This window comes from Dromiciops gliroides, chromosome 6 (assembly GCF_019393635.1).
Source record: "Dromiciops gliroides isolate mDroGli1 chromosome 6, mDroGli1.pri, whole genome shotgun sequence".
Classification (NCBI taxonomy): domain Eukaryota; kingdom Metazoa; phylum Chordata; class Mammalia; order Microbiotheria; family Microbiotheriidae; genus Dromiciops; species Dromiciops gliroides.
In genome coordinates, this window is record NC_057866.1 from 226,812,956 (window position 1) to 226,834,222 (window position 21,267).

Below are 21,267 nucleotides of genomic sequence, written 5' to 3' on the forward strand. Positions count from 1 at the left end.
AATAAGCTTGTGTCATGCACTTATTCACAATCTAAAGAAGGCTGGATGCTTATTGGAATCTTGGGGTTCTCAAGAACACACATTCCCTACTTGAGTATGCTGATGGCCCCAATTTATTGAGTCAACCACAAGTTTACCTCTTTTGAATAGAGGCCAGGATAGGTTACAGCCCTGGAAGACTTAAAGTGGTTCATCCAGTAGTCTCCCTTTGGGCCCTTTTGTTCCTCTGAGGTCCATGTTCCACATGAGGTCCATGTGCATGCCTCTGTCCATAAAGACCTGGATGAGTAAAGCCTTTGGCAGGCACCTGGGGTGGGGGTGGCAGTGGGGGGAAGAAGCAGTTTCTGGAGCTGCAAGGGGAAGGGGGGGGAATAAGCTTTTACATGTCATCTATCTAACATGTGCCAGACAGTGTGCTAAGCACTTTGTATGAATATTATCTCATGTAATCTTGAAAACAATTCTGAAAGGTAGGTGCTGGTATTACAAACCTGGACAGAGTTTAAGTGACTTGCCCAAGGTCATATAGCTAGCAAAGGTCTGAGGTGGGATTCCTTCCTGATGCCACTGTGCCACCTCAAACCAGCCACTTCTATGTAACTTTTGTTTTGTTTTGTTTTTGTGGGGCAATGAAGGTTAAGTGAGTTGCCCAGGTTCACACAGTTACTAAGTGTCAAGTGTCTGAGGCCAGATTTGAACTCAGGTCATCCTGAATCCAGGGCCATTGATTTATCAACTGTGCCACCTAACTGTCCCCTCTATGTCACTTTTTTCCTTATTTATTTAAAAAATTTTTTAAAAACTTTATTTATTTAGAGTTTTCCCCAAGTTACATGTAAAAAACAAATTTTTTCACATTGATTTTTTTTTTTTTTGCGAGGCAATTGGGGTTAAGTGACTTGCCCAGGGTCATGCAGCTAGTAAGTGTTAAGTGTCTGAGGTCGGATTTGAACTCAGGTACTCCTGAATCCAGGGCCGGTGCTCTATCCACTGCGCCATCTAGCTGCCCCCACATTGATTTTTAAAAAACTTTGCATTCCAAATTTTCTTCCTCTATCCCTCCTTGCCCCTCCCTAAGAAATCAAGCAATTCAATATAAGTTATACATGTGTAGTCACATTAGTCAGATTGTGAAAGAAAATAGACAAAATAACTTTAGAAAGAGGAGCTAACAAATACAATTATACTTCATTCTGTATTCAGATACCATCAGTTCTTTCTCTGTAGATGCATTGCATTTTTCATAAGTCCTTCTAATAGCATCCTGCTCATCATTTATTTCACAGTTACTATTGCTAACTGTATTACCCTCCATCCTATTCCCTCCCCTTGATATATACTCTATTTTCTATCTTCTTTCACCTTATCCCTCCTCAAAAGTGTTTTGCTTTTTATTGCTCCCTCTACCAGTCTGCCTTCCCTTCCTTCACCTCTCCCCCAGGGAAAGATATAGATATATCAAGTATTTTATTATTTTCCAGTTACATGTAAGGATAGTTTTCAACATTTGTTTTCACAGGAATTTTAGTTCCAAGTTTTTTTCTCCCACCCTTCCTTTCCTCTCTCCTCCCCAAGATGGAAAGCAGTCTGATATAGGTTGTATATGTACACTCACATTACACATATTTCTACATTTGTCATCTAGTGAAAGAAGAATCAGAGCACAAGGCAAAAACCTCAAAAAAGAAGGAAAAAAAACAGTACAAAAGTAGAAACAGTATGGTTCAATCTGCATTCATAATTCACAGTTCTTTTTTTCTGGATGTTGAGAACATTTTCTATCATGAATTCTTTGAAACTGTTTTGGATTGTTGCACTGTGCTGTTACTGTGTACAATGTTCTCCTGGTTCTGCTCCTCTCAGTCAGCATCAGTCCATGTAAATCCTTCCAGGTTTCTCTGAACTCCTCCTGCTCATCGTTTCTTAAAGCACAATAGTATTCCCTTACCACAACTTTTTTAGCCGTTCTCCTATTGATGGGCATTCCCTCAATTTCCAATTCTTTGCCACCACAAAGAGAGCTGCTATAAATTTTTTGCACATGTGGGTCCTTTTCCCTCTTCTATTATCTCTTTGGGATATAGACCTAGCAGTGGTACCACTGGATCAAAGGGTATGAACAGTCCCATAGCCCTTTGGGCATAGTTCCAAATTGCTCTCCATAATGGTTGGATCACTTCACAGCTCCACCAACAATGCATTAGTGTTCCATTTTTCCCATGTTTCTAATATTTATTATTTTCTTTTTTTGTCATATTAGATAATCTGATAGGTGTGAGGTGGTACCTCAGAGTTGTTTTAATTTGCAATTTCTCTGATCAATAGTGATTTAGAGCATTTTTTCATATGGCAATAGATAGCTTTGACCTCATCAGAAGTCTGTTCATTTCCTTTGACCATTTCTCAATTGGAGAATTACTTGGATTCTTATAAATTTGATTTAGTTCATGATATATTTTAGAAATGAGGCCCTTATCAGAAATTCTGGCTGTAAAAATTATTTCCCAGTTTTCTATCTCCCTTATAATTTTGGCTGCATTCCTTCTGTTTGTTTTTGTACCTTTTTAACTTAATGTCATCAAAGTCTTCCATGTTGCATTTCATAATATTCTCTATCTCTTGTTTGGACATAAATTGTTTTCTTCTCCACAGATCTATGAGTTAAATTATTCCTTCCTCTCCTAATTTATCTATGGTATCACCCTTTATGTCTAAATCTTGAACCCATTTTGACCTTATTTTTGCATAAGGTGTAAGATGTTGGTGGAAAGATATATTACTATACCCACTTGAGTATATTATTTCCTCTTTGAGCCAATTCTGATTACAGTAAGGCTCACTCACTCCCCCACTCCTTCCCCATCTTCCTCTCCACTCCATAAGCTTTTTCTTGTTTATGTGAGCTACTTTTCCCCAATCCACCTCTCCCTTTCCCTTTCTTCCAGTGCATTTCTCTCACCCCTTAACTTTATTTTAAAGATGCCATCATGGGTCAGTTAGGTGACACAGTGGACAAAGTACCAGCTCTGGACCCAGGAGGCCCTGAGCCCAAATCCGGTTCCAGACATAAGCCACCTCTGCCTGCCCCCCAAAAGGATAAACAAAAAATAAATGCTTTACCGATATCACCTCTTCATATTCAATTCATATCTGTGCCCTCTAAGTATATTCCTTTCAGTAGCCCTAATACTAAGAAAGTTCTTATGAGTTAGACATATCATCTTCCCATGTAGGAATGTAAACAGTTTAACCTTTTAACACCCCTCTTAATTTCTTTTTCCTGTTTACATTTTTATGCATCTCTAGGATCTTGTATTTGAAAGTCAAATTTTCCATTCAGTTCAGGTCTTTTCATCATGAATACCTGAACGTCTTCTTTTTCTTCTTCTTTTTTTTTTTGTGGGGCAATGGGGGTTAAGTGACTTGCCCAGGGTCACACAGCTAGTAAGTGCCAAGTGTCTGAAGCCGGATTTGAATTCAGGTACTCCTGAACCCAGGGCTGGTGCTTTATCCACTGCACCAACTAGCTGCCCCTGAATGTCTTCTTTTTCATTGAAGTCCCTTTTTTTCCTCTGAAAGATTTTACTCAGTTTTGTTGGGTAGGTGATTCTTGGTTGGTTCCTTTGCCCTCTGTAATATATTCCATGCCTTTTAATGTAGAATCTGATAGATCTTGTGTTATCCTGACTATAGCTCCATGGTACTTGAATTGTTTCTTTCTAGCTGCTTACAATATTTTCTCCTAGACCTGGATCTCTGGAATTTGGCTATAATATTTCTGGTAGATTTCATTTTGGAATCTCAGGAGGTGGTCAGTGGATTCTTTCAATTTCTATTTTATCTTCTGCTTCTAGAATATCAGGGCAATTTTCCCTGACAATTTCTTGGAAGATGATGTCTAAGCTCTTTTTTTGATCATGGTTTTCAGGTAGTCCACTGATTTTAAAATTATCTCTCCTGGATCTATTTTCCAGGTCAGCTGTTTTTCCAAGGAGATATTTCATATTGCCCTCTATTTTTTTTATTAATTTGTATTTGCTTTATTGTGTCTTAATTTCTCATAAAGTCATTAGCTTCCATTTGCTCTATCCTAATTCTTAAGCAATAATTTTCTTTTTTTTTGTTTTCACAGGATTTTTATTTCCAAATTTTTCTCCCACCCTCCCTTCCCTCCCTCCTCCCCAAGACAGAAAGCAGTCTGATATAGGTTGTATATGTACAACTACATTAAACATATTTCTACATTAGTCATCTTATGAAAAAAGAATCAGAGAACAAGGGAAAAACTTCAAAAAAGAAGGGAAGAAAACAGTCCAAAAGTAGAAACAGTATGGTTCAATCTACATTCATAATTCAAAATTCTTTTTTTCTGGATGTTGAGAACATTTTCTACCATGAGTTCTTTGAAATTGTTTTGGATTGTTGCACTGCTAAGAACAGCCAAGTCTATCACCATTGTTCATCACACAATGTTGCTGTTACTGTGTACAATGTTCTCCTGGTTCTGCTCCTCTCAGTCAGCATCAGTTCATGTAAGTCCTTCCAGGTTTCTCTGAAATCTGTCTGCTCATTGTTTCTTTTCTTTTCTTCTTCTTCTTTTTTGTTTTTTTTTGGTGGGGCAATGGGGGTTAAGTGACTTGCCCAGGGTTACACAGCTAGTAAGTGTGAAATGTCTGAGGCCAGATTTGAACTCAGGTACTCCTGAATCCAGGGCTGGTGCTTTATCCACTGTGCCACCTAGCTGCCCCCTGCTCATTGTTTCTTACAGCACAATAGTATTCTATTACATTCATATACCACAGCTTGTTTAGCCATTCACCTACTGATGGGCATTCCCTTGATTTCCAATTCTTTGCCACCACAAGGAGAGCTGCTATAAATATTTTTGTACATGTGGGTTCTTTTCCCTTTTCTATGATCTCTTTGAGATACAGACCTAGCAGTGGTACCACTGGGTCAAAGGGTATGAACAGTCCCATAGCCCTTTGGGCATAGTTCCAAATTAATCAATAATTTTCTTCAGAGAATTTATGTACCTCCTTTTCCATTTGGCCAATTTGGCTTTTCAAGTTGTTGACTTCTTTCCCCCATGACCCTCCTGCATCACTCTCATTTATCTTTCCATTTTTTCTCTACCTCTCTTACCTTTCCCTCTACTTTTCTTACTTTATTTTCAAAGTCTTTTTTGAGCACTTCCATGGCCTGAGACAAATTCATATTTTTCTTCAAAGCTTTGGATGTAGGAACTTTTACTTTGTTACCTTCTTCTGAGTGTGTATTTTGATCTACCTTGTCACCAAAGAAACTTTCTATGGTCCACTGCTTTTTCTGCCTGCTCATCTTGCCTGCCTATTTCTTGGCTTTTAACTCCTTCTTAAAGTGGAGCACTGCTTCCAAATCTCCAAACTTCCAAACACACTGTCCCAAACTTCAGGGGGTCCCAGGTGGTACAATTTAGGGAGAGCCTTGTTCTCAGCCCACCTGGCCTGTAAATAACCAGGGCATGCTTGTTTTTTAACCAGAAGCAGAAATCTGATTCTCTGTGGTAGCAAGCTTGACATGCCTGTGCCCCTCCCCCACTGGGACACTGCCACTCAAGTTCGCTTCCTGAGCAACACAGCAGCTCTATCAGAGACCCCTACTATTTTTCCCCGCCACCTCCCAGGAAACCGCTGAACCACCTCAGTGGTCAGTGACCCGAGTTTCAGAAGTAGCAGCTGATGCTGAAGATTCCAAGGCTTTGGAGGTGTGGCCTGCCTGGGGCTGGATCTGCCCTGCACACTGGGCTCCTCTTTCACCCTGGTACAGCAGACCTTCCCTGCTGCCCTTTTAAGAAGTCTTTGCCTGGAAAATGATCTCTGTTCTTTTGTGGGTTCTGCTGCTCCAAGAATTGTCTTATGGCATTTTTTTGAAGGTATGTGGATGGATCATGTCGGGAGCTCTGAAAGTTACAGCCTTTCCTCTGCCATCTTCTCTAAATCATTCTATGTCACTTTTGAAAAGCAGTTGTTTGCCTGTTCCTTTCCTGTTGCCCTAGTTATTACTAAACAGATGATGCAGGTCATACAATCACCCTTAATCCAGAGTTTCCTATTATTAGTTGGGTGATGCAAGATGGCTTTTCTAGCAAGATGGTTAGGGCATCAGAGGCATCTATTGCTAAATGGGAAGGGTACATGTAAGCTCACATTCTCCCATGGCCCTTGCTTGTGAGTGCCCTTCATAAACAGGATTTGACATTTCAAATACATGCCTTGACATTGTCCTTTGTAGCCCAGTGAAGCCTTGCTTTTGACCACCTGGCTCCTGAGGAACACTGTTGCAGCAATTTTATTGTTATAACTTCAGCAGCCATTAATCTAGTAACAGTGGTTCCCTTGGGTACCTGATTAAGTCTCTACAGTGGACTAAGTTGTGGGGAGCATAACTCAAATGTGAGAAGACCCTGAGGGACAGGTCAGGTAAGACTTTCACCTTCAATGACTCCATGCTGTGGCCAAGTGGAGTGGGGACCCTATGGACTGGACAGATGCTGTGCAGGTCATCACAGTGTTCTGCCAACTGGACTTTTTTAGGGAGATGGAGAGGGCTGCACTCTTACTGAGCACTCTTTCTATGTTATGATTAAGTAAGCCTCCTTTTATTAACAGTTGAATGACCAGTTGGTGTCCTGTTTCATTCCAGTGTAAGACCTAAACTCCCTAGAGTCTGGTCTGAGTCAGAGCCAGCCAACCATTCACCCCCAAGATTAAAGCCAGAGGTGAGGTTCTGGCACATGGGTGAGATAAAATTGATCTCTTGTCATTATTCTAAAGCTAGGGTTACTGATAATAACCATCTACAAAGGAATCAAGACCTAAGCACTCTTAGCTCTTTCTTGCTTTTCATTTAAGCAAATTCTGTCATTTTATTTAATTTATACATATATTAAGGTGGTCTTTCTAATTTGTTTTATAGCATATTTCCTGGCTAACCGAAGTCAAGGTGAGATGAGCAAAACCAGGAAAGATGATACTTGTCTCAAAGAAAGACTTTTACTTCCTCCAAAATATACCCCCCACAGAAATAGCCCATAGGTGTCAGAAAAATAAACAAAACTTACTTTCCATTATGCACTTCCTATTATGGGAAATCCTCTCTCCATTGATTGACAATAGATGGGGATTGACAATTGTTTCTGCTAACTTGCATGTTGTTACTTCATTAATAAAATTCAATTAATTGTCCCCAGACTCAGCTCCTTTTCCTCTGTGTTATTTTGGTTTCTGGGGTCCTCCAATCCCCACTTTCCCTTTCCTCCTAACTTTTATTACAGCTCCTTTGTACGCCCAGATGAACCCAGTTACAGATATGGGAAGCTGGGGAAGTAAAAGGTTTTTTCGGTGATTGAATTTACAAGTAAAAACTCTGGGGTGAACAAATATAAGGAATTACTTAGGGTGTTGAGTGGTGATGGGGAAGGAGGTGGGGAGAAAAAGGAAGAGCAATAGAAGAAGAGGGTTCTTTCTCCCCCCTTTTGGGGAAGAATTTATTGGGAGGGAAAATGCTGCCCCCCAGACAAGTTGTCACCAGCTTGCATGAGAAGAATCAGGTAGGAAGACCTAGAGGTCTCCTTTTCCAATTCATCCCTCCTAGGTCCTTTTTTTTTTTTCAGTTGCACAAAATAGTGAATCAGGAAGATCCATTAGCAAGATAGAGAGCAGCCAGGGATCAGTAAGAAGGCAATCGGTGTCATAAAGGGGAAACCTGGTAGAGAGAACAAACTCTCAGGCTTTGCTACCTTCATCAAAAGATTTTGGCTGAGGAACAAACTGACTCCATGACTCCCAGAAATGCTGGAGGAAGAGGAGGAATGGGGGAGGAAGAGGAAGATGAGGAGAAAATTGGGGGAGTTAAAGGAGAAAGGGGGAAGGAAGAAAAGAGGGAAGGAGGAAGAATGGAGGGGAAGATGGGGAAGGATGAAGGGACAGGAAGAAATGGAGAGAGGAAGAGACAGAAAGGAGAATGGGAGAGGAGAAAAAGGAGAAAGGAGGGGGAAAAGTCGGTCTAATTTGAAAGTTAGAAGTGAAAATGAAGAGAGCACTCAGGCACTCACTTTTCCTTTAGGAGATCAGCACCCCATTTCTTCACGGTGATGTGCTGAGTCTTAGAAGCTAAAGGTCCTGAGGTCCTCACTCAGGCCAGTGCCTCTAGACCCCGCTACCCTTTCTTGCCCCTTTCTAGCCCCGAGGGCACCTACCCAGAAAGTGGGAGTACAACAGCGAGGGGGATTTCTCTTTAGGGCGGGGCTGCGCTCTTGCATTCTTCTCCAATCCGCGCAACGGCTCCTTGGATTTGCATATATTATGCTAATACACAGACCGGCCTCTTTCTTTCCCTCCAGTTCCCGGGAGGTCTCTTTGGTTGGGGGTGGGCAGTGGTAGTGGTTGGGGGGCGCGGTGAGGGAGGGTGCACCAGGCAAAGGTGAATAAATTATGCTAATGAGTGGAGGTTCCCTTGCAGGAGGGGCGGGGAAGTGAGAGTTACAGCGCAGCGGCAGCGCAGCAGCAGCAGCGACCGCAGCTGGGGTACAGTATAGAGTTTAGTGAAGGGGGGGGCGTTCTGTGGTTCTAGCGCGCGCGCACACGCACATGCACACGCACACACACACGCACACACATTCTCTCTCTGAAGGATATTTAAGGCTCTCACACAGGGAGCTGCAGATACAGTCGGGTAGCAGCTCCTCCAGTCTCGCGACTGGTGTTCTTTTTTTGGGGGGGTCATTGCCTTTCTTTCCTCATCTATCCTCTCCTTTTTGCTACCCTGATTTTATTTTGCTTCTTTTTTGCATTTTCCTTCCCCCCTTCTCCACTTTTTTCCTCTCTTTTTTTGCGTTGAGCTGAATCAGCGTAGGAAAACACACAGCCCAGCCTGTGTTGAAACCCAAAAAGCCAATTAATAATAAAAAAGCGAGAACAAGCCTCGCCGTGACAGGTTGAGCTGGTCAGTATCGGATGAGAGCCAGTGCCGGGGCTCCTTGGGGCACTGCCTGCTCCCCAGGCGCCGGGACCCCTGCAGTCCCCGGGGGCCAGCTGCTCTGCGGACCACTCCCGGGCCACTGTGCCCAAGAGATACTCGGAGTGGACCCGGAGGTTCTGTGGGACTTGGTCTCCTTTAGAATTCTTACTCCCGCCGCAGCTCCCTCCTGCTAGCTGAGGGTGCTTTGGGCTCACTGCTGGGTGGGGTGAGCTAGGAAGAGGATGCAGTTTCTGGGCTCTGAGACGATCTAGCCGAGGACCATTTATTCTCTTCTCCCTGCCTCCGTGGTTCAGCAAACTAGCGCTGCAAACTCGACCTGAACTTTGGCGGAAGCCACCCTTTCCCTTTTTGTTTGATTTTTTTCTCTTCCTCTTATTTTCAAATTATTCGTGGAGGTGCTAGGGCCGGAGTGAAAAATCAAACGGCCCAAACCGCCCCCCCCATCATGCTGGGCCAGAACCAAGTAGGGAAGGGAGGACGTGATGGGGCCGAGAAGAAGCCCAGCTCTTCTGCGGGGCAGCGCTGCCTCCGGACTTCGGCCCCTTGCTCCCTGCTGCCGGCTGTGCTGTCCGTGATGTGTGTGGTTGCCTGCTTGTACCTGGGGGTGAAAACCAACGAGCTGCAGGCGAGAATCTCGGCCATCGAGGCAGCCAAAGGGGAACTTCCTTCTCAGCTCCTGCCGGCTTCCTTGGATCAGTTGGAAGTAATGATGCAAGAAAAAATGGACCGGCTTCTGGCTCAGGTGCGATGGAAGCGTTGGTCATGAGGGGGTGAAACCTCTCACTGACAGGGGTTGCGCCTCGCTCCAACTAGCATGTAGCATGTACGTGTGTGCGTTTGTCTGGGCAGGACCTGGTCTGGAAATCTTAGTGTGTAACGTTATGTGTCCAAGTATCTCTGGTCCATTCAGTCACCAGAGCGAATGTATGCAGGCGTGCATGGGTGAGCGTGGGAGGGAAGTCGGAAAGTGCCCAGGGTTGGCTCTTGATTTAGTCATTTAGACTAAAATGCGTTTCTCTGCTCTCCAATCCACGGCAGTTATTCCATTCAGAGATTCTATCTGTATATTTCAATGACAAATCAGTACGGAAAAGATTAAGATGTTAATATGTTAATATTTCTTTAAAAGAGGAAATTTCCTCATACTTAAATCATAAAATATGCCAAAATGCCTTATGCTTAGTGCTCGTAAAGAAAAACACACACACACACACATAAGCAAACCTGTATGTGTTGTTTTAAGGGCCCTAGTACTTGGGAGTTTTATGACTGCAGAAGCCTTTGAGTTGATATTTGAAAAAAAGTTCCAGCTTATGGCTACTGGAGCTGAGGTTGGGTTGAGAACATTGTTGGTACTTGGACATTATTCTCTTGCGATAGAGAGTTTTAGTCGTCAGCACTCTGCTACTAAACACTTCAAAGTAGTTGACCTTCAGAAAGAAAATGTTGTCTGTTTCTTCATCATGTGTTTTCCCCAGAGAACTGCAACATCTTGGTTCCAGGTTCTGTCCACTGCACATACTGGAAGTGGGGGAAGGGGATAGGACCGATGTTATACAAGTCCAGCAGCCTTGATAACATTTCAATTGTCATTTTCTTTTTTTAGGGCTGGGTTACTGTTACCTCTTGACAGAAGTCCAAGTACAGAAGTTAACTGTTAGTTATGCAGGCTATCAAATAGTGGCAAATCCCCTTTAAGCCCAAAGGGCCGCCAAATAATTCTATTCATAAAAGAACTGTTAAGCTATTGTTAATAGCTCCTCTTTCCCCCACAGAAATCCTACGAGCATTTGGCCAAAGTAAGAATCGCCAGAGAATCACCTCTAGAGTGTAACTGCCCAGCAGGTAAAATAAAACTATTTGATAATCTTTTCTTTGTCTCAGATAAAAGAAAACCCTCATGGCTGTAAACTATAACTATAATGTTAATAATGATCAAGAATCCAGAACTAGTAGTTTAACAAAATGAATGTGTCCTAGTTGAGAGAATCAAAGCCCCAGGTATATTGTGTGGTATGTTCACTGTGAGAAAGCAGAGGAGATAAAAATAATCTTCGAGGTAAATTCGGGCAAGATGATGCACAAACATAAATTCCATTGATATGAAGAATGAAAAATATTCTAGTGTATTAACTGGCTTTGGTGCCTATAGTGAAAATGGGTAAAAGGATTTTTTTTCAGATTCTGTATTTACCAGTGGCTAAAGATAAATCAACAGAGTTTTCCATTTCTTTCCCACTTGTTAGGGTATTATTGACATTTTAAGTCACCTTCCCTCAGTCTCCCCCCCCCCCATTTTTGTTGTTGTTCAGAATGTTGAAAACAGGAAATGTCTCTCTACTCTCAGGTACAGTCAGGATACAGGACTAAAGTAGAAATCAGTGTTGTGCCTTCTGGCTTCCACTGCTTTCCTAATGTATGGCCAAAAGAAGGTGTTTCAGAGGTTGAAATCATTCTCCTGTGACTTTCTGGTTTTCAGTGTCTGTTACCCTTCTCTTCCCTACACTTCATTAGGAAGGGATCTAGGTTCATCACAGTAGAAAGGGAGGAGGAATACTGAAGCAAAGGAATAACTATCTTAAATGAAGTAACAATATAGAATTAATTTGCAATAGATTTCCTAGCCTGTGGAGATATTTTTGGCCCTCTTAACTACTTCATAAACATGAATGTGGCCCTTGGGAAAATTCTAGTGGAGACCTACTGATAAAAACCATTCGTGAATCCCAGAGGACTTGTTCTTTCACTTTAAAAAAATACGCTAATTCATTCATTCATAAGCATTTCATTCTTCATCAGTCTTGCAAAATTCAATCTTTCACACTTTCTAGAGTCTCCAGGACTTTTGAGACTGATCACTTGTAGAGAGAGAAAAATTATCTCTTGGATTTTTCCATATTCTGAGTTCCCCCCTTTCTGATGACTACATATTTTGACTTACAAAAGCTGAAGTTATGATAAAATGCCTTTTCTGATTTTAATTCTACCATGTTCTGGGGAAGTGATGTAAGGCGAAGGCTTTAGAACTGAAAAATATCATAGGGATTCTAGTCCTGTCTTTTCGGTTTACAAATGAGGAAACCAAGGGTGAGGGAAATTGAGTGATTTGCCAAAGGGCACACAGATTGTAAGGAAAAGATGCAGGATCAAAACTAAGTCCAAATCCAGTTGAATTTCCCATACACCATGATGACTCTTAAAATTTTATGGTTGGGTTTCTCAAATATCTCATTGACTAGGACAAGCTTGGATTTGTCTTTAAAAATGAAGCTTTTCATTTAGAAGACACACACACATATTTTCTTTGAAAAACAAAGAGTTATGACTGGGCCTTTGTCAGCCAATCTTAGTTATTTTATGTTGTTGAAGACTTCAGAAGTCAGATATTCAAGGAAGGCACTTCCTTAGCACAGGGATTAATTCACAACAAACTCATCAGCCTAGAGGGATTACTGAAATTCCCAGTGACAGTTGGTATGGGACTTTACTGATCATACTACTTACAGTTCAGCTCTTTCTGTGTTTAGGAATCCTAGGAGCCATGTGAAAAGTGTAGACCATTCCTGTAAGAATAGTTTTATTAATTAGATTTTTTAATATGCAATGACATTTAAAATTGAAGACATGGCAATCCCAATTCTTTTCTTTTCTCCAAAGCTATCCATATTTCTCATGGCTTCATATTGATTGTTATTGAATTCTAGGACATAATTTCAAAGATAGAACTACGTGAGGAAGGTTATTAATTTTTGAGTTTACATTATATCATCCTGGGACAGCAAAGTGAACAACTTTCTATAGTACTTTAGTTAAATGGCCATTCATTTTCTAGAAACAAAGACCTCTGCTTGGTGCTTGCCATTTACTGCCTGTTTTTGAAGACTTGCTTCCTTGCTACTGCTAGGCTCCACATTATATCAGTTTTTACCTGAACATACTTGGGAGGTAAACATGTGGAGTTATACATTCCAATACAATGCATCAGACAAAAGCTGTAAATTCAGAATGGGGCCATTCTCTACAAAGTTAAAAAAACCCAAACCAAACCACAGCCAAATTTGGAATTCGAGCTTAGACAACATGCACTTTCCCTTATAAGTATAATTCACATTGCTTATGAGAAATAAATGGTGTTTTAGGATTGGTTAGATGTCTTGTCTCTGAGCTTTATTCTGCATTTTTTCCTGTTGTGATTAAATAGAGGTATCATCAACATAAAGACATTATGTTGAGATGTCATCCAGGAAAACAGGTTAATATTAATTATGGTTAATGAGGAGTAGGCTGGACAAAAGAACTAGAAAGAGGATACTGTGCTTCCCAGATTGTTTGGATCTAACCCTGGGTGCTCATTGACTAAGTTATTATTTCCCAATATCTCTCTATTGGACAGTATGATACAAGTTCCTGACCTTAATCCAGTAGCCCAAAAGGCAAAGAGCCATGGCCTGACAGAAATGGTGCTATTTCTTTTGTGTAGATTTGGAATGGTTTCCATTCAAGCCTAGCAGAATTTGTACAAGAGGGACTGAGACAAATCTGACAGGTCTACTAGGCTTACTTTTCATACAAAACATGGCAGAACAACCAACAGTTATAAAGCCTTCCCCAATTGAGGGTGTCACTAGTTGCAATTTCCTTTGGAATATATAAATTAAGGTTAGTTACTTGTGGGCATCAAAATTGATATCCCATAAGATCTTTGCCTAATTGCTTTTTTGGTCAAGAATGACTAGCCAGCTAGGCACATTTCGGGGCTGATCATGAAACAACAGTGGTTCCCAAGTACTTTATGATTAAGAGGTGTAAATCTGTCCCTCTTTTCAGACATCAAATATGATTTCTAAAAAGGAGTAGCTTAACTATCTGACATTTTCTCATTGACTTTCTTGAGCTCAGGAATAACTACTCCCTCCCCCACCTGCCACCAAATGCTTGCTTTAAAAAAAAACAAAAACTATACAAACTGAAGCTCTGTTCAGCAGAATGTTTGATTTAGCAGGAGCTGAGCCATGGAAAGGCAGTCGGCTTCCGTGGCTTGGCATCTGCAGAACTTAACCCTCATAGAAGAGTGCAAATTGGCTCCTTGCTACAGCTGCAAGAATTCCTCTTCTGGACTTTCGCTCAGCATTCTCTAATGTCCTGCATGAGGTATGCATTCACCAGGTGCACTGCCAGGAAGGCATTGCTGTGCCAGCTGATAAGGACCTCTGGCATTGGCAGGCTGGGAACTAGCCAGCTGCCCAACCACCATTTGGAGCACAAGTCTTTCTGTACTTTCCCTGGAAATAGCTCCATCACTGGTGTTTTTACTTGGACTGAGAAGCTACACAGGAGGGGGCAGTGTGGTGTAGTGGGTGGGGTATCCGAAAACCTACCAATTAGTCACTGTCACAATATGACAAGCCATTTCAATTTTTTGAGTCTCGGTTTCCTCATTTATAAAACGAAGGGGGTGGGCTTCATGACCTTTTTTATCTCTTCCATCTCAGTGAGTTCTTAGAGATTACTTGATGTTTCTTTTTTAAAAATTTAATTAAATTTTTTTTCTGGTGAGGCAATTGGGGTTAAGTGACTTGCTAGTAAGTGTCAAGGGTTTGAGGTCGCATTTGAACTCAGGTCCTCCTGAATCCAGGGCTGGTGCTCTATCCACTGCACCACCTAGCTGCTCTTGATGTTTCTTTTTAAAAAAATAATAAAAATAAACATTTTTTATTTAAAGTTTTGAGTTCCAAGTTCTATCCCTCTTTCCCTCCCATCCCCCACCCCAGGTGGTAAGCCATCAGATATAGGTTATACAAGTGCAATTATGTAAAACATATTAGTTATTTTGTATAAGAAAACTTAAAGAAAAAAGAAAGTGTAAAATAGCATGCTTTGTTCAATTAATATTAATTCTTTCTTTTTTGTTTTAAAGAAAAAGAGTATAATCTCATTTATGTACTGTTAGGGAGATAACAGTTTGTGATGAAGGGTAACTTTTTAAAAAATTCAAAATTAAAAGTATAGTGATGTTCTGTCACTGAATTACTTTACCCTGTTTGTCTACTCTACTTTTTAGCAGGGTGGGAGGAAGTATGGATTTGTGAATTGATTGGTATAAGCAACCTTTGTCCATCCCACACCCACTCCCAGTCCCACCCCTTAATCTCAAATCCCTCTCCTAGGGAGCTGGGTGATTCTTCTGCAATTTATGAGCCTTAGAATTACCAGGGTCATTGAGAAGTTGAACTACTTGTACAGAGTTATACAGTTAGTATCTTTGGCTAGCTTTTGCATACTTTGGAGGCTAGCTCCCTATCCGCTAGAACTCTCAATTCCTTAATGTAAATGGTCCTGGATTCCCCTCTTTATATGGAAGTAAAAATACCATATTTCAATACTTTCATCACCCCTGATGAAAGGTCCCAGTTCAAATCCAGATGATTAAATGTAACTATCATTTAACACACACCATCTATGTATAAGGTGCTTTACTAGGGCCAGATGATGGAATAATACAAAATGATTGCATCTGCCCTTGGAGAGTTTATATTTTCTAGGCACTACAAAATTAATTCTTCCTTCTTTCCTTCCTCCCTCCCTCCCTTCCTTCTTTCCTTCCTTCCTTCCTTCCCTCCCTCCCTCCCTCCCTCCCTCCTTCCTTCCTTCCTTTCTTCCTTCCTTCCTTCCTTCCTCCCTTCCTTCCTTCTTTCCTTCCTTTCTTCCTTCCTTCCTTCCTCCCTCCCTTCCTTCTTTCCTTCCTTTCTCTCTCTCTCTCTCTCTCTCTCTCTCTCTCTCTCTCTCTCTCTCTCTCTCTCTTCTTCCCCCCCTCCCCCAAGCCCAGGCTTTTCTACCTGTTGTGCTTATTTCAACAAAACCCAAACAATGACAATAGAAGTTGAGATTTTTGACTTTGAGAGGGATTTTAACCTTGAGAGAATATAGTAAAGGATAATCTAGTGATGATTTTTAATACCTACATATTATGCTGAAGATGATTAAAAGGCTAATGGATTTAGATCTGGAAGGGACCCCAGAAGGCAAATAGTCCAATTCCTGATTGAGGATACTGAAGCCAGGGATGTTGGGTACCATGCTCAAGGTCATGTACATAGTCAACTCAACAGGCATTCATGAAGTACATGCTTAGATGCTTGCATGCATTTATTCATTCAATAAGCATTTATTTTATGCCAAGCACTGCACTAAACTTGAGGCTACAAAGAAAAAAAAAGCCAACCCCTGTCTTCAAGTAACTTCCAGTGGGGAGACGACATGCAAACAACCAGATACAAACAAGATCTACTCCACAGTCACTATTCTTTCTATAGTTTCTATAGTTCTATGTCCCTACAGCAGGGCCGCTAGGTGAGAAGTGGATAGAACACTGGGCTTGGAATCAGGCAGACTCCTCTTCCTGAGTTCAAATCTGGCCTCAAATACTTATTAGCTGTGTGACCCTATGCAAGTCACTTAACTCGTGGGCCTCAGTTTCCTCATCTGTAAAATGAGCCCGAGAAGGAAATGGCAAACCACTCCAGCATCTCTGCCAAGAAAACCCCAAATGGGGCCATGAAGAGTCAGACCTGCCTGAAAAATGACTAAACATCATCAGATGTCTCCATTGAGTGTAGTGAATGGTATTTGCATTAGTTCTGAGGAAGAGCTTTCTCTCAGGGATTTGTAGAAGCTTGCTTCTGGGGGCAGCTAGGTGGCGCGGTGGATAGGGCACCGACCCTGGAGTCAGGAGGACCTGAGTTCAAATCTGGCCTCAGACACTTAACACTTACTAGCTGTGTGACCCTGGGCAAGGCACTTAACCCCAATTGCCTCATTAAAACAAAAAAAAGAAGCTTGCTTCCTTGCTTTTTAAAAAATCATAGTGTAGATTAGATAACCATATGCTTGGAAAGGTTTAGAGGAGGAGGTTTGGCCAAAGGTAAGAGGATTTACCAGATAACTTTCAAGGAACTTCTGATTCTAGGAAAACTACTATACATAAATGTAGAATAATTTTATGTAATTGAAGGAACACATTTGAGTGTAGTGAATCTAAGTGCTTTAGTCCCTTGAGACTACTCTAAATTTCTTTCTCATTTTAGGGTTGAAAAAAACTTCCTTTTTAATTTTAAAGGTTTACATTCTCTCCGTCATATGTGAAGAACCTTTAATTAGGTTGCATTAAATATGTTTTACTTTATCTTAGAAAACTCAAGCTTCTCATAAACGTATTTTTCTACTTATGCCATACTTTTTTTTTTAAACTAGCTACACAATGAATGGAAAGATTGTGTCAAGTAAAGGGATATTAATGTTGAGATTTTTATTTGTGTAATGGCAATGAAAAGGCAGAATCAGTTTGTTGAAAGAAAGCAAGTTAAAAATTCGGTAAATATTATTCAAATGACAATAGCAGGAATTCCTTTCCTCTTGAAATCTGAATGCCCTATAACATTCCTTCTAAATTGCTTTGAGCGTACCAGTTTTGGCATAACACTTTCAGCTAGTCCATCAGTGACAGCTGGCAAAATGCCCTGTCACCCAGGGGAACTGGGACAAATTGCTTCTGAGCACTCTTTATTTTTCTTAGCTTCTTTTTCCTCTTTTCTGCTTCTTATTAGGAGGCTACTCCTTGGAACTCTGTTTTCTCTTTGTTATCTTAGTAATTTTGTTATTCCATTAGGTGGGTCTTATTTAAGAGAGAAAAAGCAAACTTGTTTTAGTTTGTTGTTCTTTCTAGCTCAATTATAGAGTACATAGAGTAAAAGTGCTGTCTAGCCTTTGGGTTGGTGACTGTGGAAGGCCAACTGCACTGAAATACCATGTTAACAGTATTTGGCCTCTAGATTTTCCCACTAATTTTGGGATGAAGGGAGGGTGTCCCCATCTTCTGTAAGGTCTGGAAAATGAATAGCCAAGTCTCCAGAGGATACTGGAGAGGAGAATCACCTAGAAACTGTCATGCTTGGCTTTCCAGAGGGGAGTTTAACTCCCAAGGAACATCTCCCATTGGATGAATATCAAGGTAACATCAATCCATGTTTTCATTGGTGGAAAACATCAAAAAAATGATTCCAAAGAAGTAGTTTTACCTTAACCTACCACTTAATAAACATGACTTCTGGTGGCTTGGATGATGGGAGATTGGGAAAACCATAGGTAACTTGCTCTTAGCTGCGTGCTGGAGCCCAGCAGGTGACCACTGAACAGAAAAATATCAAAGAACCTTTCTGGGTGACAAAATGAATTGAATTCTACATTGTTGCTTACTTTTTCCTAATATACAATCCTTTTTTTCCTATTGGAGTTTTAAAAAAGATTATCACACAGCAAATTCTTAGATGTCGATGGTTATTATCTTAATCAGGATTGGTTCAGGAACACAGGATTTTGTTTAACTGACTTTTAATTACCAAGGTTTTGATTTGCATTTAAAAAATAGGAAAATAAAAAAAGAATAGGATACACAGAGAAATGGAAATCCCTAAAGAATTAAAATAGAATGTATTGATATTACCTCCAAATGAATGCTTAGTCAATAATGTCTCTGTGCATGTGCATATACACACACAAATACAGATACATGAATGTATGTGTAAAATGTGAATATATGCACCTATGTACACATTATACATACACACCATCTATAATATGTACATAATAACACACTTAGTTTGTACATATGTATATAATCTGCCTTGTATGGTAGACATATATCTCTCTATACTTGTGCACATTGAAGTCAGAGGGCAGGGTTCTTTGAGTGACTGCCACCAGGTGGCAGACACCTTCCTTTTCACCAGCTTTCAGCTTTGGTCTTTCAACTGTGACCATAAGGAAGAGAACTTTGCTTCTTTCAGGATAGCATAACATTTTTTTGGTCACCACTCTATTCAATAAAACCCATCAGCTCCCTAACCTTCCAATATAAAATATTCTGGCCTTTTTTTTGTTTAAAAAGATCATTATTTATTCTTAGCATTCTTAAAAAAATGTGTTCGAAATTTTCTCCATCTCTCCAGCCATACATTGTGACAGCAAGCAATATATCAATTATATGTGTGAAATCATGCAAAGCAAATTTCTGTACTGGCCGCATCACCAAAAAACCCAAGAAAAAGAAAGTAGAAAAATTATACTTCAATTTGCATTCAGAGTACATCAGTTCTTTCTCTGGAGGTGGGTAGCATTGTATTGATCAGAGGAGCCGAGTCTTTCACAGTTGATTATTGTTACAGTATTGCTGCTACTGTGTATAATGATTTCATGGTCCTGCTCACTTCAGCTCATTTAGTTTTTCCCAAGTTTTTCTGAAGTCATCCTCTTCATCATTTCTATTCCATCACAATAATATACCACAACTCATTCAGCTATTCTCTGACTGATGCCATCCCCTCAATTTCCAGTCCTTTTCCACCATAAAAAGACCTGAGATAAATCTTTTTGCACATGTAGGTCTTTTTCCTTTTCCTTTTGATTTCTTTGGGTCTAGTAGTGGTATTGCTGAGTATTTACAGTTTTATAGCCCTTTGGGCATAGTTTCAAACTGTTTTCCAGAATGGTTGGATTAGTTCACCATTCTACCAACAGTGCATTAGTATTCCTATTTTTCCACATCCCCTACAGAACTGGCCATTTCCCTTTTATGTCATATTAGCCAATCTGATAGTTACGAGGTGGTCACATATCTTCTTGTTGGCCCCCTTCTGGCTTCTTTATCCCTTCTTTTCAAACCCATACCAAATCCTGTCTGAATGCTTTCTGTTTACAGTTAGAAAGATGAGGGAGTAGGTGGTCACATTTCCCCCAAAGCTCCCCATCTTTACATCCGTTCCTCTTATCAAGATTGGCATGTGTTGCTTTTGAGATATTATAGCACTTTCCCTCTGCCTATGAAGATCCCAGCCCTTTGATATTCTAGCAAAGGGGCATCATGAGCTTCTGGGACCCAAAGGATTCATCGCCTAGTAGCCAATCTGACAAGGGTCACCACACTCAGAAATGTTGGTCCTCAGATAGCACCCTGATGCTATGCTCATTCTCATGGAGGATGACTCCTCCAGAGTTAGTTGTGTTCTGTCATATATTTCAAGAATGCCAGGCTTGAATCAAATCACTTTTAAGTAGCTTAAAGTTATTTTTATTAAACTTACTACCTATTTGAGAATTATAGAATATTTGAGCTCAGAGGCTGGAAATCTGATAATTACATAGTACACTTCCCTCATCCTGCAGAGGAAAAAGCTGAGACCCAGACTGGTAAAATAATTAGTGTAAGGTCACAAAGCTAAAAAAAAATGGCCCAATCTGAACTTAAGCTGAGATGTGGAGGATTCTTTCCTTTCTGCAACTCTGCCTCATATATTCAGAATTGTTCTTCAGCCTGTCAGTTCACAGGAAGGAATTCTAGACTGCTCACTTTCCCTGCCTTTTTTTTTTTGGCCTGGCTGCTTACAGCATTTACTTCCTCAGTTCTCAGAGCAATTTTCAATATGCAGACATATCACAATCCTTTGCTTTCTGCCATTCTTTTTACTCAACTTAGCTTCTATAGGACATGAAAAGTCAAAGTACATAACCCCCAGTCTCTGGTACATTTTCTCTCAGTCTGGCAATGGAAGCATTCCTTTTTTCCCTCAATCTTAATTTTCTTTTTTTTTTCTAGTTACATGTAAAGATAGTTCTCTTCCCTCCCTTCCCAAGAAGCATTTCTTAAGTTTCTACTGTCTGCCAGATGCTATAGTCAACACTGGGAATACAAAGAAAGGTGATAGCAATTCCTGCTCTTAATGAACGTGTATTCCAATAGGGGAGATAACATGTCCCTAACTAGGTCCCCATAAGATATATGCAGAGATGGAAGGTGATCTCGGGGAAGGTCCCTGCAGCATCTGGAGTCACCAGAAATCATCTCATGCAGAAAGCTGGATTGGAGTGGACTTGAAAGAAGGTAAGAAACCTAAGAGGTAAAAGTGGGGAGGGAGAGCATTCCATCTAGAGGGGAGAACCACTACCAAGGCACAGAATTAGGAGATGGAGACTTGTTCTTGAGGAAGCAGGACAGTGAGGCTTGATCATGGAGTGTGTGGAGGCTCCTGCAGAAGGTAAGGAGGAGCTAGGTGTTAGCTTATATGCAGTGTGGTCTGTAGCTGAATGGAAGATATAGGCTCTCATTTTCATCAGTGCAGAGAGTGCATTTTATTTTGTTTTATTATTGAGAAATACTGGCTCTTTGATATCACGTACCGCTACATGGCAGCTTTT

General features: G+C 40.7%; 1 protein-coding gene across 1 annotated transcript in view; it reads left to right on the forward strand.

Moving 5' to 3' along the window:
- Positions 1 to 8,663: 8,663 nt before the first annotated feature.
- Positions 8,664 to 21,267, forward strand: part of COL25A1 (collagen type XXV alpha 1 chain) — a 604,312-nt gene continuing 591,708 nt past the window's right edge. The window contains 2 exon segments of the mRNA XM_043971186.1: positions 8,664 to 9,763; positions 10,797 to 10,866. Coding sequence (XP_043827121.1) covers positions 9,467 to 9,763; positions 10,797 to 10,866 — 367 coding nt within the window. The 5' untranslated portion in view covers positions 8,664 to 9,466.